Here is a 27,880-nt window from a genome sequence, read left to right on the forward strand (position 1 = left end):
TGTAGGTCTTAAGTTCCTAATTTAACATGTGTTATCATAACTTATGCATGATCCTATGAACTCTGGGCAATGACAACAGTCAACATCTCCAGCACCCCTTCTCCAAATCATTGTCCACCTACAATATCACCCTTCCTTCTACTCATATCACTCCCACATCATTCTGACTCAACATCATCACCCTCACATTCCCTTTTCTTCATCTCCTAGTCCTCCTGTGGATCAACTCACATTTATAATGCAGAATAGATTTGTACTTTCGAAGAAGTTGCACTTTCCATTCTCACAGCAATTTTCCTGAAGGGCTGTCCAGATGCTGCAAGAACATCAGTGGGGTAACATTTAGCACACAGAAAAGATCAGAATTTATATAGCCCACAAAATTATGGGGCACTACCGCTCACCACTGGCTGCACTGTTTCAGGGCGGCTTTCTCAAGGCTCAGTCTTATTATCTTGTTGCATGCATGGAAATGTAGTTCAGATTTTCCCACTGAAAGCAAGACTATGGGGTATGTTTTCTAAAGGTGTTAGGAATAGCAGTTAACATGGATTTTATTTTTGTTTCATTTGTACCCCACACTTTCCCACTCATGGCAGGCTCAATGCGGTGGGCAATGGAGGGTTAAGTGACTTGCCCAGAGTCACAAGTTGCTGCCTGTGCCGGGAATCAAACTCAGTTCCTCAGGACCAAAGCCCACCACCCTAACCACTAGGCTACTCGTCCACTGTTGCTACGATTTGAGATTCTACATGGAATGTTGCTATTCCACTAGCAACATTCCATGTAGAAGTCGGCTCTTGCAGATCACCAATGTGGCCACGCAGGCTTCTGCTTCTGTGCAGGACGTCAGACTCACAGAAACAGAAGCCTGCGCAGCCTTCTACATGGCAGTGGCATAGCCAAGGGTGGGCCTGAATACCACCTACTTTGGGCTCAGGCCCACCCAGTAGCAGCACACCTATGATATGTCTGGCAGGGATCCCCAAGCCCCACCAGTCGAAAACTCCCAACAACTGCATATCAGCCTTCCCTCTGATGTATTCCCGCCTATGCGGAAACAGGAAGTTGCATCAGAGGGAAGACTGTGGGGCCAACATGAGCAGTGTGTATTAGTTGCTGCTCGCTGCCAGTGAAAATCTGCTAATTAAAAGGTATGCGGGGTAGGGGGGGATGTTTGAGAGACCATATGGCATGCAGGCAAGAGAGTGAGAGACCAAATCACTTGTGGGACAGGGCGGAGTCCTTCTGCCCACCCATCTTGGGCCCAGGCCCACCCAAATGTGGGTGTCTGGCTACGCCCCTGTAAATCTGCGGTATAGAGAGTCACCTGGAAACCAGATGCACTGTCCCTTAACACAGACACATTTCATTCCACTGGGCACTGTGCGCGTCTCAAGGATGTTTTCTGTGGGGTCAGAAGTACGAGGATATCCACACTGAGAACTAAAAACTATGGTAAAGCGATGGGAGGCTGCAGAGCTTGTATGTTCTAAAGTGCATTTTAATTGCAATATTTCCCCTCAAAGATACAGTAAACAATGATTTTTAACACCAATTAATTCCAATATTTCTGCTAACACCTAAAAAGGTGTTAAATGGCTGTAAAATCCCTTCAGTTGATGAGCGGATTTAATGATACCGAGGCTACCAGTTCTCTGCCGCTCATCAGAAGAGGCTGCGGAGTGTGTCATGTGTCCATGATGAGAGTACAGAGAACACCCGTTCTAGAGTACCCTGTATACAGAATCTGCAGCCCAAATTCCACATCTACACACAACTGATGCTAGGAAGATACTTTAGATAAAGGAGTTGGCAGTTAGAGGATCTTAATGATATTGTCTTCTCATTTATGGTGGTTTGTTTGGACTATAATGGGACATTTTGTCTAAGGGTAACTGCTTGAAGTTTCATACTGAAAGAGGTCCCACCCCAGGACATTTTGCTTGGAGTGGGCACAGGGCTGTTGCTTGAGTTCCCAGTGCACAAGGGGATCCCATGGCAAAGCGTAGTGACATCACTGGGGCCCCTCTGCATCTAATACCAACCCTACTTGCCCCCTTCCCCCACCATCACCACCACCAAAAATCAGCAAATTACTCTGGGCTTCACTCCAGTGGCGTAGCCACAGGTGGGCCGGGGCCCACCCACTTATGGCTCAGGCCCATCCAACAGTAGCACATGGTAATGAAAATGCTGCTCTCCACAATACTGGCACCTTCGCATGCTCAGTTTTCAGCACATGCCTGCTGCAGACTACCAAGGTGGAGACTGGAGAGAAGGATTTTCCCACCAGCTGAGATATTTTTTTGATGTGGGGGTGGGGGAGAGAACATTTGGTGCCCACCCACTTCTTGCCTAGGCCCACCCAAAATCTGCTGTCTGGCTACGCCCCTGCTTTACTCCTTCTCTGTCTTCCTCTTCTCAAACAGAAGACCCTGTTGACTTGTGTCTAGCTCCATATTGCCTCATAGCCTGCCATGTCTAAGAGTAAATAAGCTTTCACCATTTAGGTGAAACACAACTACCACTTCCACATCACAATAAGTGTTTTGTGGCCATAGTTAGAATCTGTGTTTAAGGTCTATATCTTCCATCAATTTCAGATGTCTAGAAAAATGTCAGGAAGTATTTTTTCACGGAGAGAGTAGTGGATGCTTGGAATGCCCTCCCGCGGGAGGTGGTGGAAATGAAAACGGTAACGGAATTCAAACATGCGTGGGATAAGCATAAAGGAATCCTGTGCCGAAAGAATGGATCCTCAGGAGCTTAGTCAAGATCGGGAGGCGAGGCTGGTGGTTGGGAGGTGGGATAGTGCTGGACAGACTGGTACGGTCTGTGCCAGAGCCGGTGGTGGGCAGCGGGACTGGTGGTTGGGAGGCGGGGATAGTGCTGGACAGACTTGTACGGTCTGTGCCAGAGCCGGTGGTTGGGAGGCAGGGCTGGTGGTTGGGAGGTGAGGATAGTGCTGGGCAGACTTATACAGTCTGTGCCAGAGCCGGTGGTTGGGAGGAGGGGCTGGGGTTGGGAGGTGGGGATGGTGCTGGGCAGACTTGTACGGTCTGTGCCCTGAAGAGCACAGGTACAAATCAAAGTAGGGTATATACAAAAAGCAGCAAATATGAGTTATCTTGTTGGGCAGACTGGATGGACCGTGAAGGTCTTTTTCTGCCGTCATCTACTATGTTCATAAGCAAATAAGCCCCTTCTTATCGTGTGTGCTTACTTGGCTCCAAAGAGTCCATGGTAATAAGAAAAATACATCAAGGAATTAGTATCGTATTCGTAACTGGTTATTCCATTCCCAATAGCGAGTCCCTGCAACAAAGAAGCACTCAGTTAAATCCTGATCTCCATCCCTGCTCTCCTCCCACCCAACCTCAAAATCCTTGTGTTCTTCCAGTCTCCAAGTCTGAACTCTCTGTGCCCCTCCCCTCTTTCCTTGTCTTTATTCTCTCATGGAAGATCATGGATAAACTGGAAAGACTAGCAGTCCCAGAAAAAGCCACCCTACTTAGGGAAGGACCCTAGGTGTTGGCATAGTCTGGATATCCAGTGAAGTATATTTTTGAAGAATCTTTTGAAAGACAGAGCACTACATGCTTCTTAAGCAACTTATTTCCTGTAAAATGTCACTTAATTGAAACAGACAGTGCTTGGAAAAACTTCCATAGATGCAGTCCAGTATGATCAAGACAAGAAAAAAAGATGTGAGTTATTAAAGCTTGCAAACAATTCGAGCAATTGGAATATAAAAAAAAAAGATACTGACTGACGTAGAACCTCGTACAGAGAACTGAAAATCATTCTATGTATGCATGTAAGTACGCGTGAGAAACTAACCGAGAGAGAGAGATGGGAAACAAAATGAGGCCTTTTAGCAGCTCTGTGCTTCTCTTGCAGAGATCAGCACAGATGTGTTTTCATGTCTAAATTTATCCTTCAAGCGTGAGCAGCTATAAGGAGACCTGAAGATATATGGCTGAACCATTCTTTCTTTCGCTACTCCCCTTCACAACTCTCAGTTTCTAATAAAGCTTTTCATTAGCAGTCTCTTTGGAGGCAATATTCAAAACATGCATAAAAAGGCCTTTCGAAAATTAGCCCCTTCTCAACCTCCCAGTGTGGACGCAAGCCCGTGGTCTACACACTGTTTCAGAGCAACTGTGCTTTTACTCACAAGAAAAGAATGTCGGATTTAGCCTGAGGTGTGAAAATATGTGGAGATTTCATTTCAATTTGCTGCGCGGACTTCCTGGTGCATACTCTTGGGCATAGTTGTGGGGGGGAGGGGGAACAGTGCCCCCCCCAAAAAAACAAGCTGCCACCCCATCCTGCAATCCCCCAAGCTGCCAGCAGCCTCAGCGAGAAAGCAGCACGGACACTGCTTTAGACCTCCCCCGGAAGCCTTTCTTTCTCCTTCAACTTCCTGTTCCCGCGTAGGCGGGAAGCTGTAGGAGAGAGTAGGGCCTCCGGGGCAGGTGTAAAGCAGCATGCGTGCTGCTTTCACTGAGGCTGTCGACAGCTTGAGGTATTAGAAGACGGGAGAGGGTGATACTGAGTGCCACTGGAAGACTCCAGTGATGTGGTGGCAGCAGGCTCAAAGGAGATCGAGAGAGACATGCCCCACCCCCCAAATTAAACTGTCAAGCTACGCCCATGTGCATACTTTATATCAATACAGGCACAAAAAGGGCACTTCCATAACTGGATACCTGATAGGAACCTATTCTATAAAGGAAAATAGGCACCTAATTAGCTATGTAGAATATTATCATAACAAGTTAGATGCGAGCGCATGTGCTTAAGTGCAATTAGTTACCCCATCCAGAGAGCAGGTGTAAATGATCACGACCGAGGGCTGGAGATACATCTGTATCTTATAGTATTCTAAAAAGCACATGTGAACATGTGCGTCTCACCCATGCCTCATCCAGACTCTTGCAAATACTAGGGGCGTAGCCAGACAACAGATTTTGGGTGGGCCTAGGCAAGAAGTGGGTGGGCACCAAGTGTTCTTCCCTCCCCCCCCCCCCCCCCAACCACCACCAAAAAAATATCTCAGCTGGCGGGAAAACGCTTCTTTCCACCTTGGCAGTCTGCAGCAAGTATGCGCTGAAAAATGAGCATGCTCAGGTGCCAGTATCATGGAGAGTAGCGTTTTCGTTACCATCAGGGGGAAGTCTTCAGCTGTCCGAGCTTGGGATCCCCACCAGCTACCACTAAACGTGTGCTACTGTTGGGTGGGCCTGAGCCCTAAATGGGTGGGCCCTGGCTCACCAAGGCCCACCTGTGGCTATGCCACTGGCAAATACACGTTTGCTTGATACACGCTTAATTTACAGACTAGCGCTTAGGCAAAAGACTGACAGGTGCATTTATATATGCGCACATACACACGTACATATTAGCATTCTAAACATTTACACGCATAACACGCTTGTAAATGTTAGCGCCTATGTTACAGACTTGGCCCCGAAGGCACAGCTGTGTGTCCCATCTGCCTTTCCTAAAGGGACATAGAATGGGGAGTTTTCCTTTGAAAATTCACAGGTACAAACAGTCCACAGGCCCGAAACCTGCCCATCTGGTTTCGCAATTGTCTGCTTCCTCACCTTCCCCAGACTGATTGAAATTCACAGTTTGGTAAAAGGTTCCCATCTGGTATCCGGTTAAAAGAAGTGCCCTTTTTTGTAACTGTATTGATACAAATATAAAGTATGCACCAGGAAGTCCGCACAGCAAATTGAAATGAAATCTCCACATATTTTCACACCTACTACTACTACTAATAGCATTTGTATAGCGCTACCAGACGCACGCAGCGCTGAACGTTTGACATAAAGAGACAGTCCCTGCTCAAAGAGCTTACAATTCAGGCTAAATCCAACATTCTTTTCTTGTGAGTAAAAGCACAGTTGCTCTGAAACAGTGTGTAGACCACGGACTTGCACCTAGGGTTACCATATGGCTCCAGAAAAAGGAGGACGGATTGAGCCAGCCGGGTTTTACTTCCATTGCTTTCAATGGAAAGCAATTGCGCCAGCCGGGTTTTACTTCCATTGCTTTCAATGGAAAGCAATGGAAGTAAAACCCGGCTGGCTCAATCCGTCCTCCTTTTTCTGGAGCCATATGGTAACCCTACTTGCACCCACACTGGGAGGTTGAGAAGGGGCTAATTTTCAAAAGGCCTTTTTATGCATGTTTTGAATATTGCCTCCAAAGAGACTGCTAATGAAAAGAGTAGCAAAAGTTCAACCCACATTTAAAAGTACAGTGAAAACACGGAAGGACACCCTGCTGGATATCACCAGTACCTAAAATGAAAAGACCCCCCCCCCCCCCCCACCCCGTTCCTCAGTCCCATGGTGGACTCCTCCTACCTTAAGGTTCATGCTTGCATTCTTCATTACCAGTTCGGCGAGGGCTGGGATATAAAAACCTCCGTAACTTTCTCCAGTGAGAAAGAGTTCATTCTTGCTGTACTCTGGGAAGAGGCGAAAGAAGTCGATCAGGGCCAGGTAATTATTCCGCGCAACCTGAGAGAAAACCAGCAAGAAGCAAAAGAGAGGAGATATGATTGTACTTCTGCTCCTGCTGCCTTTATTGTGTCATGTCTTTTAGCCTATGTTTCACTTTTTCTTCTTGTCTCTTCTTTTCTTACTATATTAGATTGTAAATTCGCCCTTTCCTCTCAGAGCACACCACCCGTACTCTCGTCCACGCTCTCATTACCTCTCGCCTTGACTACTGCAACCTACTTCTCACTGGCCTCCCACTTAACCATCTATCCCCCCTTCAATCCGTTCAGAACTCTGCTGCAGGTCTTATATTCCGCCTGAACCGATATACTCATATCACCCCTCTCCTCAGGTCACTTCACTGGCTTCCGATCAGATACCGCATACAGTTCAAGCTTCTCCTTCTTACCTAGAAATGCACTCAGTCTGCAGCCCCTCATTACCTCTCCACCCTCATCTCCCCTTACGTTCCCGCCCGAAACCTCCGCTCACATGACAAATCCCTCCTCTCAGTACCCTTCTCCACCACCGCCAACTCCAGGTTCCGCTCATTCTGCCTCGCCTCACCCTATGCTTGGAATAAACTTCCTGAGCCCTTAAGCCAAGCCCCCTCCCTATCCATCTTCAAATCTTTGCTCAAAGCCCACCTCTTCAATGTTGCTTTCGGCACCTAACCTTTATACCTTTCAGGAAATCTAGACTGCCCCTATTTGACTGACTGTACATTTGTCCTTTAGATTGTAAGCTCCTTTGAGCAGGTACTGTCCTTGTATGTTAAATTGTACAGCGCTGCGTAACCCTAGTAGCGCTTTAGAAATGTCAAGTAGTAGTAGTAGTAAACCGCCCTGAGGGCAGGGTAGCAAATATTTAATAAACTTGGAAACTTGCTGCTTGCACCCCTCTCCCTCCTAGAGCACCCAGAGGACCAGGCACTGGATATGGCCAGTCCCAGACATCTGCATAGGAATATATCTACTACTACTTAACATTTCTAAAGCGCTACTAGGGTCACGCAGCGCTGTACAATTTTAACAGAGAAGGACAGTCCCTGCTCAAAGGAGCTTACAATCTAATGGACAAGTATGCAGTCAATCAATCAATCAATCAAATGGGGCAGTCTAGGTTTCCTGAGTAGAGGTAAATGGTTATGTGCCGAAAGCTACAGTGAAGAGGTGGTATTTGAGCAAGGCTTTGAAGATGGGCAGGGAGGGGGCCTGGCGTATGGGCTCAGGAAGTTTATTCCAAGCATAGGGTGAGGCGAGGCAGAAAGGGCGGAGCCTGGAGTTGGCGGGGGTGGAGAAGGGTACTGATAGGAGGGATTTGTCCTGTGAGCGGAGATTACGGGTAGGAACGTACGGGGAGATGAGGGTAGAGAGGTAATGAGGGGCTGCCGATCGAGTGCATTTGTAGGTTAGTAGGAGAAGCTTGAACTGTATGCGGAATCTGATCGGGAGCCAGTGAAGTGACTTGAGGAGAGGGGTGTTGTGAGTATATCGGTCCATGCGGAAGATAAGACGAGCGGGAGAGTTCTGGATGGATTGAAGGGGGGATAGATGGTTAAGTGGGAGGCCAGTGAGAAGTAGGTTGCAGTAGTCAAGGCGAGAGGTAATGAGAGAGTGGATGAGAGTTCGGGAGGCTGCTGTCATATGATCAGTTGTGTGAGGAGTTATTCCCTTCCCTCCACCGAGGCCCTTCCTAAAGCAACTCTGTTTTTATCCTACATTTTTTTTAATCCTTCACAGGCAACTTCAGACCTCCACCAGACTACAGTGACATGCATTGAATAAATATAAGCAGAGGGATCTATGCTTTGTAAAGCCCTCAAAAGCGTTCCTCATTAAGTAAGGATTTCTTCTGTAATAGACTAGCCGTTGAGCCCGTAAAAACGGGCTAGTATAGGACGGGGGGGAGGGGGTTGAAAGACCCCTTCTCCTCGGCGCTGCAAGGCCCCCCTGCCGCCGAGCTCGCCGTTGCCCCTCCGAGGTCACCGCTACGGCCCCCCCCCGGAGTCGCCGCCACCCCTCCACCCGGGCCGGGCCCTCGCTCCGCTATAGAAACAGCGCGGGAACGCAGCACACAGCTCAGCTGAGCTGCCATCCTTCTTCTCTGCCTGTCCCGCCCTCGTGGGCGAGGGCGGGACACAGGCAGGGAAGGAAGGCCGACGGCAGCTCAGCTGAGCTGTGTGCTGCGTTCCCGCGCTGTTTCTATAGCAGAGCGAGGGCCCGGCCCGGGTGAAGGGTGGGTGGCGGCGGCGACTCCGGGTGGGGGGAGTGGTGGCGGTGACCTTGGGGGGGGGGAAGCAGTAGCGACGGCAGTTGCATCCCTCCCCTTGCGCAGTAGAGACCCTCTCTGTCCCGCCCCGTCATCACGTATTGACGCGGGGGCGGGACAGAGAGGGTCTTTATTGCGCATTTTGAAAGTGAGTTTGGTCACTCGCCGTTTATATGTTTGACTAGCCGTTCAGCCCGTAAAAACGGGCTAGTATAGAAGGGGGGGGGGGGGGTTGAAAGGCCCCCCACCCCGCCGCTGCTGCTCCCCCTCCGAGTTCATCCCCCACCCCGGAGCCGTCGCCACCCACCTTCCACCCGGTCGGGCCCTCGCTCCGCTATTGAAACAGCGAGGGCACGCAGCACACAGCTCTACTGCTGAGCTGCCATGGCCTTCCTGCTTCTCTGCCTGTGTCCCACCCTCGTGTGACGTAACGTCGTCGAGGGCGGGACACAGGCAGAGAAGAAGAAGGAAGGCCGACGGCAGCTCAGCAGAGCTGTGTGCTGCGTGCCCTCGCTGTTTCAATAGCGGAGCGAGGGCCCAACCAGGTGGAAGGTGGGTGGCGGCGGCGGCGGTGACTCTGGGTGGGGAGAGCGTTAGCGACAGCAGTGTCCCTCACAAATGCGCAGTAGAGACCCTCTCTATTCTGCCCTCGTCATCACGTATTGACACGGGGGCGGGGCAGAGAGGGTCTTTACTACGCATTTGCGAGTGAGTTCGGTCACTCGCCGTTTATATGTTTGATTGGTATGATTAAATCTCACCTTTGAGTCGCTAGTCCTATAGTCCTCCTTGTTCTTTGAGTAGGAAAACCCAACCCCTGCTGGAGACTCCAGGTAAAGCACATTGGCAAGCTGCAGATAATAAAAAAAACGAGAGCTTCTTAACTTCAGATTTCAGACAACACTGAGGCTATAAAGGTTGTATGTAGACATCAATACAGAAAGTTCCGTAAAACAAATAGAAAGACATTTATTTATTTGATACTTATATCCCACAAAATCCGAATTCAATTATTCAGTTCTATGTGACATACATGAATAATAAAACAGTATGAAAACATTCATAGATACATGTTAGATAACTGTAAAATTACAGAACACAGTTGAAAATATTGTAACAGGAGAAAGTCAATTGTACAAACATCCGGTGTAGCCATCTAATAAAGGAATTTGGTGAAAAGAAAAAGTTTTAGGAATTTACGGAAGCCCATGTTGCAGAATATGGCAGCTCGTGTCCTTTGTGGTGCTCGTAGACGTTGAGTGACTTGCATTGGCTTCCTGTTTAATTCATATCTGGTTCCAGATACTCTTTTTGGATCACAAGGCCTATTATTTGGACATTTATTTGTTACATTTGTACCCCACGCTTTCCCACTCATGGCAGGCTCAATGCAGCTTACATGTGGCAATGGAGGGTTAAGTGACTTGTCCAGAGTCACAAGGAGCTGCCTGTGCCTGAAGTGGGAATCGAACTCAGTTCCTCAAGACCAAAGTCCACCACCCTAACCACTAGGCCACTCCTCCACTGTTGCTATTATTTGAGATTCTACATGGAATGTTGCTATTCCACTAGCAACATTCCATGTAGAAGTCGGCCCTTGCAGATCACCAATGTGGCCGCGCAGGCTTCTGCTTCTGTGAGTCTGACGTCCTGCATGTACATGCAGGACGTCAGACTCACAGAAACGGAAGCCTGCGCAGCCTTCTACATGGAATGTTGCTAGTGGAATAGCTGAAACCACTAATATCTCCAATACCACGAATCTTTGGAAACTGCTATCTCGCTCTTCACTAGTCCAAAGATAAGAACTAAGCGTATGCACACAGCAATTATACAAATACCTCTATGAATATGTGTTAATAAATGTGCAGGTTTCACGTGTTTTCTATGTTTATTGGGAACCCTCGGACGATACCACTTAACGGCAATTTCATTAGTTTTTTGCCTAGTGGCTAGGTCTCTCTTCATAGGGCAATCCCTTTTATTAAACCATAAATAATTGCAGTTGCAAACACTTTCCACTAGTGCCCAAAAGTATACGTGCTCAAAATTTAATAATTCAAAAAGAAAAAATAGAAAAAACTTATCTTGAACATTACTGCATGTCTCTCTGTCGAAGTCCACTTTGGCTTCCCCTAAATTACGCCCGACGCCGCGGGTTTCAATATTTTCATCAGGGACTCGGGTTAATCTTGCCCGCCTTGAATCCTCAACAGTCCGTGCACGTAGACTCTCGCTGTGCACTGAATTGTTCTTCCTTGGCGCTATTTAATGACAGTGAAGTACTGACGCTTCACTAAGACGTCACTGTGGGAACAAAATCTGAAGTTGGTTAAACGCCCCCCTGTCACCGTTGTTTGTTACAAAGTACCAAAGATATGTTTTCCATGATACATTTAATACTTGAAATTTATGCTTATAGCATTTCACTGGTCCAACTTACTAAAACAAAATAAATATTTTGAAAAAATATATATATATATGTGTATTTAAACTGACATATTAAGATAAAATTAAATCATGGAATTCCATTCAACCGATTCATTCAATCCATGAGGACTGACTGTGTGTAACCTATGTATCCACCATTGTTCTCTTCGTGTCAAAACTGTAGCTCGATCCCGTCCCACGATGGTCTCTGGGACTTGCTCTATAATAAACCATTTTAAATCCGCAAAAGTGTGATGGTACTGTAAACAGTGTGGTACCAGAGGAGCTGTCAACGTTTTTGTTTTTAATTTACTTTTGTGTTCTATGAGTCTTATTCTCATAGTCCTTATAGTACGACCAACGTACTGCAAGGAGCAAGGACAATGTATAATGTACACCACATACGATGATAAACAGGTGGTTTGTTGTTCCATATTGTATGTGCGTTGGGTGTTGACATGAGTCCACTGAGACATAGTGCTTGTTTGAGCACAAAATTGGCACTGACCACATGGCTGATGACCTCCTGCTATAACAGTAGAAGATTCTGAAAGAAGATGAGTATGAACTAAAAGATCAATTAGTTCATACTCATCTTCTTTCAGAATCTTCTACTGTTATAGCAGGAGGTCATCAGCCATGTGGTCAGTGCCAATTTTGTGCTCAAACAAGCACTATGTCTCAGTGGACTCATGTCAACACCCAACGCACATACAATATGGAACAACAAACCACCTGTTTATCATCGTATGTGGTGTACATTATACATTGTCCTTGCTCCTTGCAGTACGTTGGTCGTACTATAAGGACTATGAGAATAAGACTCATAGAACACAAAAGTAAATTAAAAACAAAAACGTTGACAGCTCCTCTGGTACCACACTGTTTACAGTACCATCACACTTTTGCGGATTTAAAATGGTTTATTATAGAGCAAGTCCCAGAGACCATCGTGGGACGGGATCGAGCTACAGTTTTGACACGAAGAGAACAATGGTGGATACATAGGTTACACACAGTCAGTCCTCATGGATTGAATGAATCGGTTGAATGGAATTCCATGATTTAATTTTATCTTAATATGTCAGTTTAAATACACATATATATATATATTTTTTCAAAATATTTATTTTGTTTTAGTAAGTTGGACCAGTGAAATGCTATAAGCATAAATTTCAAGTATTAAATGTATCATGGAAAACATATCTTTGGTACTTTGTAACAAACAACGGTGACAGGGGGGCGTTTAACCAACTTCAGATTTTGTTCCCACAGTGACGTCTTAGTGAAGCGTCAGTACTTCACTGTCATTAAATAGCGCCAAGGAAGAACAATTCAGTGCACAGCGAGAGTCTACGTGCACGGACTGTTGAGGATTCAAGGCGGGCAAGATTAACCCGAGTCCCTGATGAAAATATTGAAACCCGCGGCGTCGGGCGTAATTTAGGGGAAGCCAAAGTGGACTTCGACAGAGAGACATGCAGTAATGTTCAAGATAAGTTTTTTCTATTTTTTCTTTTTGAATTATTATATTTTGAGCACGTATACTTTTGGGCACTAGTGGAAAGTGTTTGCAACTGCAATTATTTATGGTTTAATAAAAGGGATTGCCCTATGAAGAGAGACCTAGCCACTAGGCAAAAAACTAATGAAATTGCCGTTAAGTGGTATCGTCCGAGGGTTCCCAATAAACATAGAAAACACGTGAAACCTGCACATTTATTAACACATATTCATAGAGGTATTTGTATAATTGCTGTGTGCATATGCTTAGTTCTTATCTTTGGACTAGTGAAGAGCTAGTGGAATAGCAACATTCCATGTAGAATCTCCAATAGTATCTATTTTATTTTTGTTACATTTGTACCCTGCACTTTCCCACTCATGGCAGGCTCAATGCGGCTTACATGGGGCAATAGAGGGTTAAGTGACTTGCCCAGAGTCACAAGGAGCTGCCTGTGCCTGAAGTGGGAATCAAACTCAGTTCCTCAGTTCCCCAGGACCAAAGCCCACCACTCTAACCACTAGGCCACTCCTCCACTCCATCTTACCCTTCACTATCAATTAAAATGTTCTATTATGTATTGAAGTTGACATTGTAAGTAGTGTACTATGCCATATTTTGCGTTATTTGAATATTTTTACTGCTGTAATTGCCTATTGCTCATGTTTGATCTATTCTTACTGTACACCGTCTTGAATGAATTCCCTTCAAAAAGGAGGTAAATAAATCCTAATAAATAAATAAGTCTGTCGACCTTGACAGTTCCTTACAAACCCTCCCGTTATCTTGGCTCACCATCTGGTTCTTCCTCCTCCTAGACAAGCCCACTATGAATCCACCAGAAATTCAGCTTTTTTTTTTCTTCACTACCCCTAAACTCTGGAGTGGTTTCCCACCACTCCTCCATAATGAACCTTCATTTATATGGTAAGTTTTAACTTAAAATCTATTGCAATTGAGTTATCTTTTGGCCCCCAGCTCACAGGATAATAGATGGTGGTGCTGAAGATTGGACACTCTGGAGCAGACCTTCTCAATTAGCTTGGTTATCTTTAATCAATCTATATACTGTATGAGGTGTGTAAGTGGATACTGTTTTCTATCATTTGGTTTATTTATTTAGATTTTGCTCACACCTTTTTCAGTGGTAGCTCAAGGTGAGTTACATTCAGGTACACTGGATATTTCTCTGTCCCAGGAGGGCTCACAATCTAAGTCTGTACCTGAGGCAATGGAGAGTTAAGTGACTTGCCCACGATCACAAGGAGCAGCAGTGGGATTTGAACCAGCCACCTCTGGATTGCAAGACCGGTGCTCTAACCACTAGGCCACTCCTCCACTATAGCAACATTCCATGTAGAATCTCAAATAGTAGCAACAGTCCATGTAGACCAACACTCCATGTAGAATCTCAGATAATATCAACATTCCATATAGAATCTGAAATAGTAGCAACATTCCATGTAAAATCTCAGATAATAGCAACAGATCTCAAATAATTTATTTGGATTTTGCTCACACCTTTTTCAGTAGTAGCTCAAGGTGAGTTACATTCAGGTACTCTGGATATTTCTCTGTCCCAGGAGGGCTCACAAGTCTGTACCTGAGGCAATGGAGAGTTAAGTGACTTGCCCACGATCACAAGGAGCAGCAGTGGGATTTGAACCAGCCACCTCTGGATTGCAAGACCGGTACTCTAACCACTAGGCCACTCCTCCACTATAGCAACAGTCCATGTAGACCAACACTCCATGTAGAATCTCAGATAATATCAACATTCCATATAGAATCTCAAATAGTAGCAACATTCCATGTAAAATCTCAGATAATAGCAACAGATCTCAAATAATTTATTTGGATTTTGCTCACACCTTTTTCAGTAGTAGCTCAAGGTGAGTTACATTCAGGTACTCTGGATATTTCTCTGTCCCAGGAGGGCTCACAATCTAAGTTGGTACCTGAGGCAATGGAGGGTTAAGTGACTTGCCCAAGATCACAAGGAGCAGCAGCAGTGGGAGTTGACCTGGCCACCTCTGGTTTGCAAGACCAGTGCTCTAACCACTAGGCCACTCCTCCACTCCCTTGCCCTGTCTTTAGCTAGCCCTGTCCTGCCCTGTCTCCAGCCTTGCCCTGTCACTGGTGTTCCTTTCTTCTTTTATTTGTTGTTTGTTTTTTTTTATTGTACATTGCTCGGACTTGTACGCTAGACTGAGCAGTATATCAAATATCAATACATATCAACTTGGGGTCCTCTTCCAATCTATCCAGTTTTAGCAAATGAAATGTCCAGAATAAGATATTTATTACCCGAAATACTACCTATCATGCAACATAACATGCTCTAGCAACAGAGGACATACCAAATTCCAGGAATAGGGGTTATGCTTCAGAGTTTTGCCATCTGTGTGGATCTAAAACAAAGGAAGAGAGATCATTAGAACCAAAGAAGAGAGAAAGCGGTGGTCATCCTCAGGAAGGGTATGAAGAAGAAGAGTCTTCTCACCTTAGTAGACAGGCTTAGGGGCCCTTTTACTAAGCCGCGTAGGCACCTAAGTGCGCCCAACCCATGCCAATTTCGAACTACCACCTACTACCGCGTGGTCCATTTTTCACATGCGTCCACTATGCGCACCGGAAAATATATTGTATTTTCCGGTGTGGCGGTAATCGGCATTGCATGCGCGCTGACAATTGCTGCCTGGTTAATGCGCGAGACCTCGCCTCTAAGCGAATGGGTGGCAGTAAGGGCTCGGGCCCAAATGGACGCGCGCCAATTTTCTATTTTGCCGCACATCCATTTTCTGCCACAAAAAAAAAAAGAAAAGGCCTTTTTCACAGGCATGCTGAAAAATGGATCTGCGCGCGTCCAAAACATGCGGGCTATTTTTCAGCACGCCTTAGTAAAAGGACCCCTTAGGTTGGGACTTCCCTACTATGTAATCCATATGGGAGTCTACAGTCTACTTCTAAAAATGACACAGCTGGAAGTGTGCTGGTTCAGAGCACCGATATATTCATAAGACAGAGAGGAAGAAATGCAGGAAAAAGGAGGGAAAGACAAACTTGTGCCAATCCATTTCTTGTGTAGAAAACTCTGGCCCCTGAGAGCTCCAAATGTGAAGTGACTGACCTGGAAAGGGCCATGCTCTGTGAGAAGACCTTCCAACGAACTGCAGCCAGGTCCTCCATTAAGCCACAAGACCACGGGGCAGTTACTGGGATCATTCTGGGACTCTACAAACCTAAAAAGGCACATATACGGTGAGGTCCAGCTGTGCACTGTCTCAATATTGCCATCTGCATTCCTTCTCCCTCAACTAGAGATCATTTCTTCCTTACATCACCATGGCTAATTCCACTTTGGTACTGCAGAGCGAGCAATCTTCCTTATCCAAATGAAATTATATTTGATCCAGCATCACCATCAATAATGTCTCTCTACCATTTCCAATATGAAAACCTGTTTGCGTGTAATTCAGTAAACTGTCGTCTTCTAAGACCCTCCTAATTGATCTACCATGGCCTTTTCTATTAATTTAGCCAACATCTAGAGATATGAAGTACATCTAAAATCAATACAATCTTTCATATCCAATCCTTCCTTCTTCAAAATAGGTGTTATCACGGCTTCTTTCAAATGAGTAGGGCATCACTCCCTGCAATAATAAAGGTATTAATCAAACTGAGGATTCAGCCCAACATACCATCTGATCATGATTTAAACAATTTTAGTGGGACCAGATCTAGAAATAAATAAGTGATTTAATCAAATTCTTCAGTCCAGTTCATCAGCCTTAGCTTCCATTCTGGTTTCATTTTCAAGTGAGTTTCTACCATTTTCATTCTCTAGGAGGGGTGGGTCCTAGATCATTTACTTTTCAGGGGTAGACCGTTTTCTTCCCCCTTCAAATCATGCACTTTCTCTACAAAAAAAAAACATTGTCAGACGAAAAACAATTTGTTTTCTTAATGTTCTTTCTTTCTTCATTCATTCTTATATCCCACAATTATCCAAAAACAAGTTTCAATTCAATGTGGCTTTACATTCATCAGTCAGAATGGATTACATTTTTTATTTTAGTTACATTTGTACCCCGCGCGTTCCCACTCATGGCAGGCTCAATGCAGCTTACATGGGGCAATGGAGGGTTAAGTGACTTGCCCAGAGTCACAAGGAGCTGCCTGTGCCTGAAGTGGGAATTGAACTCAGTTCCTTAGTTCCTCAGGACCAAAGTCCACCAACCTAACCACTAGGCCACTCCTCCACTTTGACATTAAACACCTACAGTCAGACTAAGAACATTTGATACGGGTGATTGGTTACCCAATAACATTTCTTGAAAGGATGTGTTTGTAGTTTTTTCTTGAAATGGAGATAATTATTGATGTTGATATATGTACCCAATAAAAATTAGCTTCTTTCTTCCATCTCAATTTATTGTCTAATTTCTGCATCCTTAACCACAAACTCATGTCCTCTGCATACCACTTTCTCTGTTGGATGAGTACTTCTTAATTTTAATGGCGATATCTCATCCAATGCTTCTTTTGTTAACTTTTGCCAGCTCTCAACTTTTGCTCTGTTTGTCCAGGTCGAATCAACTCCTTTCTTTGTAGTACCAAAAATTTGCAAGCTTCCAAATTAAAGGGCCCTTTTCCTAAACTGTGTTAAGTGTCAACATGTACTTAATGTGGGATGAAGTATGTTCAAGCGTGTTGTGGTAGTGGAGGTCAAAGGTCTTAGCAAACCTTCAGCTATGCACCTCCTAACAGTCTTTCTCTTCCCTTCCCTCACCATGTCCAGCATTTCCCTTATCCCAGGTGTCCACCATCCCTTAACCTAACCTGCCCCTCCCAAGTGTCTCCAATCATGCGCATAAGTGCTATTAATCTATAACTTATGTACATATTAGCACAGTTATAGAATTACCCTTCAGATAAATAGATCCCATTGAGAAGAATGGGGCTTGTGTTAAATAATGGTTATTAACCCATGTTAACTTGTTTTACTGTGTATCACCAGCTCTTTGAGTCCTTGGGCAAGACGTTAAACCCTCCTTGCCTCGGAAGAAGGCAACGGCAAACTACTTCTGTATCATGCCACCTCATTTTGTGGTCACCAGGAGTCAGTTTGATTCAAAGGCACATCTGGATCTGGAGTACAAGAGGCCTGTTCAGTCATTTACAGAAAATGGTTAACTGCCTTCACCCACTCCACTATATCGGACCCAAGGAGAAATAGATCTGTACATGGTCCACGTACAGATGGAACACCCACAGCCATTTCAGCACAGACAGTGCAACATACCTGCCTCTCCAGTGGAACCCTATGGCACAGTAAATAATGCCTCCCAGAGCAGTGTTCACTCACATGCATAACATGAGATTATTTAAAAAAAAAATAAGGCACAAACAATCTCAGAAAGCACCACCAAATGTAACCAACTGAAGTTTAGGTCTAAAAAACTTTTCAAAATCTTATATTTAAATATATATTTATATTTCAAGGAGAAATTGCAAACTTTTTATAACAAAATCTGATCTTAGAAAATGTTCTTTTTTTCATATTCCACTGTGCAATCAGATGTGAGAACCATGTGGAGAGAATGACCGCAGCAATAGTTACCATTGTGAAGAAAATGTCAAGTCAACTGAAGAACCCTAATGATGAAACAAAGGCCTCTGTTGGCTTTTCACATCTGGATGCACTGTGGAATACGAAAGAAGATAGTTCCATAGATATTGATCCTGGATTATGATAACTGCTGGGTTTCCCTCTTTGGAGTTTTACAATTAAAAAAACCCTCATAATTCTACACACTTGGTACTATGGGTGTGTCATAGATCACTCTAACAGTATCATAACTGTAGTTTGAAGAACATCAAATACTTTCCCCAAACTGGAATGAACCTCCTCTTCAAGCTTATCATATGGAAAACAGGTTCCTATCACCTTTTAACTACTACACAGTAAAACCTGAGCCTGCAGACAATGAAGGATCAAGGACAGTGATACAATTATAGGAGGCAAAAAGCTCCTTAGATTAGAATATGAGGAGAAGTCCTTAAATCTGTGTGTGTGTGCTTGGAACCCATCTTTAAGAAGTCAATAAAGGAGTTACATATTCCGACGTATAAGCACAATAGATGAGGTTAATCACTTAATTCTGAATGTTGTGGATGTTGTAGAGAAGACAGTCTGAGACTATGAGACCTTGATCACCCAAGTTGTGTATTATGCAGCTAGGAAAACAGGTGAGTGGGAGCTGGACCCAAAGAACATAACTATCAAACTGCCAAAAGACAGATGACATCAGCAAAGATAAAAACAAACAAATTTCAGGAGGAAGATGTGTGATGAAAGTCAGAAAATAGTAAACTCGGCACCTTGTGAAATGTGTACTTTGTCTGCGATCATGTTTTCCCCCAAGCCATTAGCAACTGAGTCTACTGAGAACTATAAGCGAGGAGAATACTACTCACCAGTAATGCAAGTAAATGTTCTCAGATACATGCAGGTATCCAGAGTACTGTCGGAAGGTCGGCTTCCTGTCCATTCCTGGGAGGTCAATAATCTGATCAGCCATTGGAGCAGATTCCACCTGGAGCCCCCCTAGCAGAAAAGCAAAGAGCAGAAAGGAAGCCATCTGACAGAGAAAGAACTGATTCATCTCATAGCCTACAGCAACTCAAATACTACAGAATGCAGAGGGCCAGGGGAATTTGTCCAGATTTCTCGCTCAGATCATTTCATTTATCTGGCATTATCCACCTCCCAGGATACATTATCAAAGTGACCAATGCATATACAAACCTTTATCTTCAGAACTGTTTTTGTTAGATAAAAATATCAAGCAAGGCATCTGTTTTCAAGTGTGTGATAAAATCAATGGAATCAATGAAAAAAAACATGTTAAAAAGCCATTAATAGAAGAACTGATTAAAAAAATGTTAAAAAGCCATTAATAGAAGAACTGATACATTTGCTTAGTGATAGTTCAATGCATTGAATATGGTAGTAGGGTAGCCAACTCCGTGTGCCTCCAATGTGGATGGCAAAACTTTTCATGGAATTTGCATATGCAAAGATATTTACATATATGTGCCATTACATATATTTTTACTATAATTAAAAAAAATACAATTCACCCTATTGTAGGTGGCTCTGATCAAGTATATCTATATGCTAAACCTCGTGGACTTGCCCCCCAGAAACGCCAGAAGAACATCCCGCACATTTCTTGATCTACACTTCCCCAGCTGTAAAGGACTAAAGTACAAGCTGATGCACGCCACCACCTTCTCGTACATGAGCACCCAGTTGTGGAATGCACTACCTACAACCTTGAAAACTATCGACGAAACAATTAATTTTCGCAAATCTTTGAAGTGGTGGTGATGTGTTACACTCACAATTGTTGAACGTTATGGTATGCCTTGTTGAAGAGATATGTCTTCAGAGATTTACGAAAGTTAGTTAGTTCATAGATTGTTTTTAAATTACATGGTAGTGCATTCCACATCTGTGCACTCATGTATGTAGATGCATGTTTTAGTCTGTATTTCAGTTTTTTTTACAGCTTGGGAAGTGTAGATTAAGGAATGTGCGGGCTGACCGTTTAGCAATCCTGGGTGGTAAGTCAACAAGGTCTAGCATGTAGGCCGGGGCATCTCCGTGAATGATTTTATGAACTAATGTGCAGATCTTGAACGTGATACGTTCCTTAAGTGGCAGCCAGTGTAGCTTTTCTCTTAGGGGTTTTGCACTTTCGTATTTTGTTTTTCCAAATATGAGTCTGGCTGCAGTGTTCTGGGCTGTTTGAAGTTTTTTGATGATTTGTTCTTTGCAGCCAGCATAGAGTGCATTGCAGTAGTCAAGGTGACTTAGCACCATTGATTGTACCTCTTCAACAAGGCATACAAAGAGAACACATAACTGAACAAAACTACCTCACCAACCCACCCAGGTATTAAAGTCCACCTTCTATACTGTCCTGCTTAACACCTTCCTTCTCTATTCCCTTACTTAATCTTTTTACATTACTCTCCTGCTTATAATCGAAAGAGAAAAACGCCTATATTGTGACCCAAATCGGGAGATAGACGTTTATCTCCCAAAAACGAATAAAGCGGTATAATCAAAAGCCGAATTTGGACGTTTTCAACTGCACTCCGTTGCGGATGCGGACAACGTTGATGGGGGCGTGTCGAAGGCGTGGTGAAGGCGGAACTGGGGCGTGGTTATCTGCCGATCAGAGATGGGCGCCTTTCGCCGATAATGGAAAAAAATATGCGTTTTTAGCGAGAATTTAGGGCACTTTTCCTGGACCCTGTTTTTCCACGAATAAGGCCCCAAAAAGTGCCCTAAATGACCAGATGACCACTGGAAGGAATCGGGGATGACCTCCCCTGACTCCCCCAGTGGTCACGAACCCCCTCCCACCACAAAATATGCCGTTTCACAACTTTTTATTTTCACCCTCAAATGTCATACCCACCTCCCTGGCAGCAGTATGCAGGTCACTGGAGCAGTGGACTTCAGGCAGGTGGACCCAGGCTCATCCCCCCCCCCCACCTGTTACACTTGTGCTGGTAAATGGGAGCCCTCCAAACCGCCCCCCAAACCCACTGTACCCACGTGTAGGTGCCCCCCTTCACCCCTTAGGGCTATAGTAATGGTGTAGACTTGTGGGCAGTGGGTTTTGAGGGGGATTTTGGGGGCTCAACACCCAAGGGAAGGGTGCTATGCACCTGGGAGCTGTTTTACCTTTTTTTTTTTTTTTTTGTAAAAGTGCCCCCTAGGGTGCCCGGTTGGTGTCCTGGCATGTGAGGTGGACCGGTGCAGTACGAATCCTGGCCCCTCCCATGAATAAATGTCTTGGAGTTATTCGTTTTTGAGCTGGGCGTTTTCGGTTTCCATTATCGCTGAAAAACAAAAACGCCCAGCTCAAAAAAAGATAAACGTCCATGTTTTTTCGAAAATACGATTCAGTCCGCCCCTTCACGGACCCGTTCTCGGAGATAAACGCCCATGGAGATAGGCGTTTCTGTTCGATTATGCCCCTCTAAGTGTATTTGACATCCTGGAATGACTATGTTATAACAAAATTCTGTAAGCCACATTGAGCCTGCAAATAGGTGGGATAATGTGGGATACAAATGCAATAAATAAAATAATAAATAATAACTTATGTATTTTCAAAGCACTTAGACTTACAAAGTTCCATAGTAACTTTGAAAATGAGCCACTATATATAGTCACCTGCATAGTCTCCGATCTAGATGGTGGTTTGAGGGTATTAGGTGGACATTCAGTCTTGTGCACCTTCTCCCCTCTGTTAGAACAGCTCTGGCACAATGTCCTCCTCTCCCCTCCTGAGCCCTAACAATCGCCTTCCTACAACAGCTGTCTTCCTATCTCATCTTTCCTATCTTCCACCCAACAGCCTCCTGTCTCTTCCTTTGCCAACTTCAGCAGCTGCCTCTCTGTACCCTTAGACTTTGCAGCCTCTACCTCTCTTCCCATGGAACCTCTGTAACCCTTTTCCAACTCTCTCCTCACCTCCAAAAGTAGTAGCATGGGGGAGTGACTCATCACAGTAACATTAAGTGCAGCATCCCAAACAGTATTAGCTCCATTTTATCCTTCCATAAGAGCTTGAGCAACATCCAGTTAATGAGGGTCAGCATGGTCAAGAAGCAAAAAAGGGGGGTCAGTGAGACATGCCCAGTCCATAACTTGAATTGCAGCTGGTTCTCTTGCTTGGAACCAGCATCTCTCCCTTCTTTCTGCTGGCAGTGGACAGTTCACTCATCAGAAGCTGTCTGAACTGAGCAGTACTATTGGGAAGGAGAGAGGTGATATGATTCAAATTACAGGTGACTTGAAAACAGGTGATGTACCAGCCTGCAAATGGCCTTCATTTTGCCAGGCAGTGGTTTAGGGAAGCAAAGGTCCCAGGTGAGGCGGTGGGGGGAGGGAGAGAATAGAAAACAGAACTGTCAACCTTAACCTGGACACCTGGCCACCCTATCTGGAAGATGTAGGTTTCATTTCTAGGTCAGGGTCTTCCACCCCTTGGGTTGATCAGAGCTTGTGATCCTATGGAGGCAGCACTCATGGTTCTTGCTGGGGTCTCCGTTAGTCATTGCACAATGGTGACACCTATCAAATAGTCTTAGAGCAAATTGTTGTGTCTTAGAAGAAGCCCTGATGTGTGGCTCCTGGTTTGGAACCATCACTGCAATGATTGGACTATGGTGTATAACAATGCAAACAGGAACTGTGCCTGGTGGCTTGGAAGTGTATTATGCAATATTGGACTTCACAAGATCCACCTAATTTCTGGCACTTCAGAAACCAAGTTCAGCTCCTGGCTGTTTGGGAGACCGAGGATGCTAGCAGATCACCTGATCTTATGATAGGGCTACATCCTACCCTCCCTGCTTGTCCTGGGACATCATGTCTCAAAGCTGTCACAGGATTTTCCTCCAATTCATCATTTCATTCCATCAAAGGTAAGGGTGGTGACTCATTCCTACACTTGTGTACTTCATCCTTAAGAACAATTATTGTCATATACCCAGATAAAAAGCATCAGTTTGGGTCACTGAACCGGCACCAATACTTTTAAAGAGCAAGTGAACACAAAATGAAGTGGATCAATGCTTAGAATATGCACTGTTCACTGGGTCTGTGTCATGGGATCTATCATAGCAATGACAAATGGGCCACAGAAATGAATAAGGATATCAAACTGAACCAACATGTTGATAATGCTTATCATTTTCTTAAGTAACATAGTAGATGACGGCAGAAAAAGACCTGCACGGTCCATCCAGTCTGCCCAACAAGACCAACTCATATGTACTACTTTCCGTGTACACCCTACCCCGATCTGTGCCCAGCACTATCCCCGCCTCCCAACCACCAGCCCCGCCTCCCACCAATCTGCATGGTCCATCCAGTCTACCTAATAAGATGAACTCATTGCATGAGTTGCAATCCAACAGAGAGGCATAGCTAGGTGGGTCGCCAGGGGAGCAGCCGCTCCCCCAAACGGACTTCCGATGGCGACTATTTTCTTAAGTCATTTACTCTTGTCCCAATCATCACACTCTCCAGCTTATAATCGAAAGAGAAAAACGCCTATATTTCGACCCAAATCGGGAGATGGGCGTTTTTCTCGCAAAGGCGCCCAAATTGGTATAATCGAAAGCTGATTTTGGGCGTTTCCAACTGCACTCCGTCGCGTAAACGAATAAAGTTGATGGGGGCGTGTCGGAGGCAGGACTGGGGCGTGGTTAGCAGCCAAGGAGAGATGGGCATCTTTAGCTGATAATTGAAAAAAAGAGGCGTTTTTACCGTGATTTTGGGTCACTTTTTTGGACCCTTATTTTTCACGAACAAGTCCCAAAAAAGTGCCCCAACTGACCAGATGACCACTGGAGGGAATCGGGGATGACCTCCCTGGACTCCCCCAGTGGTCACTAACCCCCTCCCACAAACCCCCCCCCCCCCACTTTAAAAACTTTTTTTCCAGCCTGTATGCCAGCCTCAAATGCCGTACCCACCTCCATGACAGCAGAATGTGTTCGATCCTGTGACAGCCTTTCCCTGGTTCTGATGTGGCTCTCGGGTGAGTGGGACACCTTTTCTGGTATGCGCACTGCAGAGTCACATCAGCAATGCATTGTGGTGGGGGTAGGGTATTGGGCTCCGTGATTCCACTAGCTTGTGGCAAATGCTCACGATGTTGGTAGGCTCTACTCCCATGATGTTTTCCCCCCCTGCTTACTGGGTCAGAGTGTGCCCTGTTTTGTTTCCGGTAGTCCATGAGGTAGTGGCCATTTTTGTAAGCCAGTTTTAGCTCCCTTTCACATGTTAGCCACGTTACAGAACTTAGTTCTTACCTTGAATGTGGCTGAAAGAGGGCATTGTACACCATTCTGCCAGCTCTGACCTACTGCTCATCTCAGTACCAGGAAGACTCTTTGCCAGTGGGGCACAACCTGTGATCTGCAGTTAACTGTGAGTAAATGTGCTTATTCCAATAAAGGACGTTTTCGGAGAGCTTAGTCTTCAGGTGTCAACTGGTGTGCCAAGGTTATATAGCAGCAACAAGTCCTAGAGGCCTGCGTGTATGCAGGTCCCTGGTGCACTTTTAGTGGGTACCGCAGTGCACTTCAGCCAGGTGGACCCAGGCCCATCCCCTCCTACTTATAACACTTGTGCTGGTAAATGGGAGGTCTCCAAAACCCATTGTACCCCCATGTAGGTGCCCCCTTCACCCCTAAGAGCTATGGTAGTGTTGTACATTTGTGGGTAGTGGGTTTTGGGGTTGGGGGCTCAGCACCCGTGGTAAGGGAGCTATGCATGTGGGAACTATTTCTGAAGTCCACCACACTGACCTCTAGGGTGCCCAGTTGGTGTCCTGGCATATCAGGGGGGGCAGTGTACTACGAATCCTGGCCCCTCCCATGACCAAATGGCTCGGATTAGGACGTTTTTGATCTGGTCGTTTTTTTTTTCCATTATCGCTAAAAAAAAACAAACGTCCAGCTCAAAAACGTCCATTTTTTCAAAAATACGGTCTGTCCCGCCTATTCACGTACCCGTTTTCGGACAGACGCCCATGAAGATAGGCGTTCGCATTCGATTATGCCCCTCCACATAACATGTACACAGTCCAACCACCATTTGCAACTGAATCTTCACTTTTACTTCATTTCCTTCCTAACGGGGATCTTCAGAGTAACTGTCAGCATAACCATTTGGGAGCAGCGTCCCCTATGCTAATGGCGCTGAACAAATCTTCATTGATCTACCCGTAATTGACGATTATATTTTCTATATAAATCATTTTTTACTTTTACTTGTTTTATATAAAAATCCTTTTTGCTTTTGAGATGCACAATAAGGCTACTTAACTTTGGCAGCGATATTTCAAGCAAGTCAAACCTTATTTTCTTAAAACAGGTTTCATTCAGGGAAAACATGCAACCACTGCTAGATAAGCAAATGACACTTCCTGAAGCCAACTGAATTTAATAATCTAAGAATCTGATTTGGACTAAACTCATGTCTGTTGAAGAATTTCCAGTGATTAGAAGCCACTGGAGAGATAATAAGATTAATGACGAGGGACAGATAGTAAACAGTCAGTTGGTTGTATAGAAGCACTGTTCTTATTTCTACAACAACCCAATTATAGCATATGATTTTTTTTTTGTTACATTTGTACCCTGCGCTTTCCCAAATGAGGCTTCCATGGGGCAATGGAGGGTTAAGTGACTTGCCCAAAGTCACAAGGAGCTGCCCGTGCCGGAAGTGGGAATCGAACTCAGTTCCTCAGGACCAAAGTCCACCACCCTAACCACTAGGCCACTCCTCCACTGTTGCTACTATTTGAGATTCTACATGGAATGTTGCTATTCCACTAGCAACATTCCATGTAGAAGTCGGCCCCTGCAGATCACCAATGTGGCCGCGCAGGCTTCTACGTGGAATGTTGCTAGTGGAATAGCAACATTCCATGTAGAATCTCCAATGGTATCTATTTTATTTTTGTTACATTTGTACCGCGCGCTTTCCCACTCATTGCAGGCTCAATGCAGCTCTTACACGGGGCAGTGGAGGGTTAAGTGACTTGCCCAGAGTCACAAGGAGCTGCCTGTGCCTGAAGTGGGAATCGAACTCAGTTCCCCAGGACCAAAGTCCACCACCCTAACCACTAGGCCACTCCTCCACTCCTGATTTGGAAGCTTTTCTATGTGTTTTGTGTATTGTAAATATTAATTAAAAAAAATTTTAATTGCAGTTTGGGGGCATTTTATGATCTATGCTTTCCTGATTGCTCCTTTCATTGAACAAACACATGCATTTGAAGTTCAAGGACTGAGTGAATGTTAAGATTTCTGCTATGCCACATGGGTCTCTCATCCTAAACAAAAGGCCAAAATGTTCAACTATATAGCACCTTGTCGCAAATCTCTTCATAAAGTCACAATAAATCAACTTTGTGGCAGAAGACAGGTCTAAGTGACATCACGCCTCCTTCAGCACAAGCATTAATTCTGAAATTAGTGCAACTCCTTTCTCACATGAACTTTTGGTGAAATCTGTAAAGCTTACAATGCAGTCTGTGGTTTTTCTCAGACTGGGGCCCTTCGCTTTTGAAACTCCAAGTCTTGGGAAAACTAAAGCTGGTCACACTAGACTGATGGACAGTACTAGGGTGGAAGCAGCTGTAAAAATGGTGAGTCTGTGACAGCAAGTTGGTTCAAAACACGCATATACATTTACACAAGAATATGGAATTCTGTCTTGGAGGGTTATCAATAGAAATCAAACAAAATAAAACATGAAAAAGAAAATAAGATGATACCTTTTTTATTGGACATAACTTAATACATTTCTTTATTTTCTCCAGAATAGGACTTTTGAACTCCATTAGTGGACTTTTATGAAGCTATAGAAATAATTTCTTATAATTCTTCTTCTTTTTGTATAAGATCATATAGCAGAATTTTTCCTATTGCAAGTGAAATGCTTGTTTAAATAATGTTAAATAATAAATACATTTCTTGATTAGCTTTCGAAGGTTGCCCTTCTTCGTCAGATCGGAAATAAGCAAATGTGCTAGCTGACAGTGTATATAAGTGAAAACATTCAAGCATTACTATGACAGTAAAATAGATACTATTGGAGATTCTACATGGAATGTTGCTACTATTGGAGATTCTACATGGAATGTTGCTAGTGGAATAGCAACATTCCATGTAGAATCTATAGAAATCAAACAAAATAAAACACGGAAAAGAAAATAAGATGATACCTTTTTTATTGGACATAACTTAATACATTTCTTGATTAGCTTTCGAAGGTTGCCCTTCTTCGTCAGATCGGAAATAAGCAAATGTGCTAGCTGACAGTGTATATAAGTGAAAACATTCAAGCATTACTTTGACAGTCTGACAGAGTGGGAGGGTGGGGGTATGCATGGGGACATCAAAGCATTTCATTGATATTCTAACAGGATGGGTGTTGGTAGGTGAGAGGAGGGTAATAAACAGAGAAATACAGCTTTATGGTTTATAATGAGTTAGAAAACCCAGATCCTTATTAAGTCCTGTTTGTTGTGTGTCAAAATAT

General features: G+C 44.5%; 1 protein-coding gene across 1 annotated transcript in view; it reads right to left on the reverse strand.

Annotated features, from left to right (window-relative positions):
• LOC115475938 (lysosomal protective protein-like) overlaps positions 1-19,427 on the reverse strand; it is a 33,447-nt gene extending 14,020 nt beyond the window's left edge. The window contains exons 1-7 of the mRNA XM_030212018.1: positions 19,210-19,427; positions 15,857-15,968; positions 15,087-15,137; positions 9,554-9,643; positions 6,384-6,539; positions 3,227-3,318; positions 232-316 (exon numbers count right to left, since the gene is read on the reverse strand). Of these exons, the coding sequence (XP_030067878.1) occupies positions 232-316; positions 3,227-3,318; positions 6,384-6,539; positions 9,554-9,643; positions 15,087-15,137; positions 15,857-15,968; positions 19,210-19,397 (774 nt within the window). The 5' untranslated portion in view covers positions 19,398-19,427. The remainder of the gene's footprint in view (positions 1-231; positions 317-3,226; positions 3,319-6,383; positions 6,540-9,553; positions 9,644-15,086; positions 15,138-15,856; positions 15,969-19,209) is intronic.
• Between the last annotated feature and the right edge of the window lie 8,453 nt (positions 19,428-27,880).

This window comes from Microcaecilia unicolor, chromosome 8 (genome assembly GCF_901765095.1).
Source record: "Microcaecilia unicolor chromosome 8, aMicUni1.1, whole genome shotgun sequence".
Lineage (NCBI taxonomy): Eukaryota > Metazoa > Chordata > Amphibia > Gymnophiona > Siphonopidae > Microcaecilia > Microcaecilia unicolor.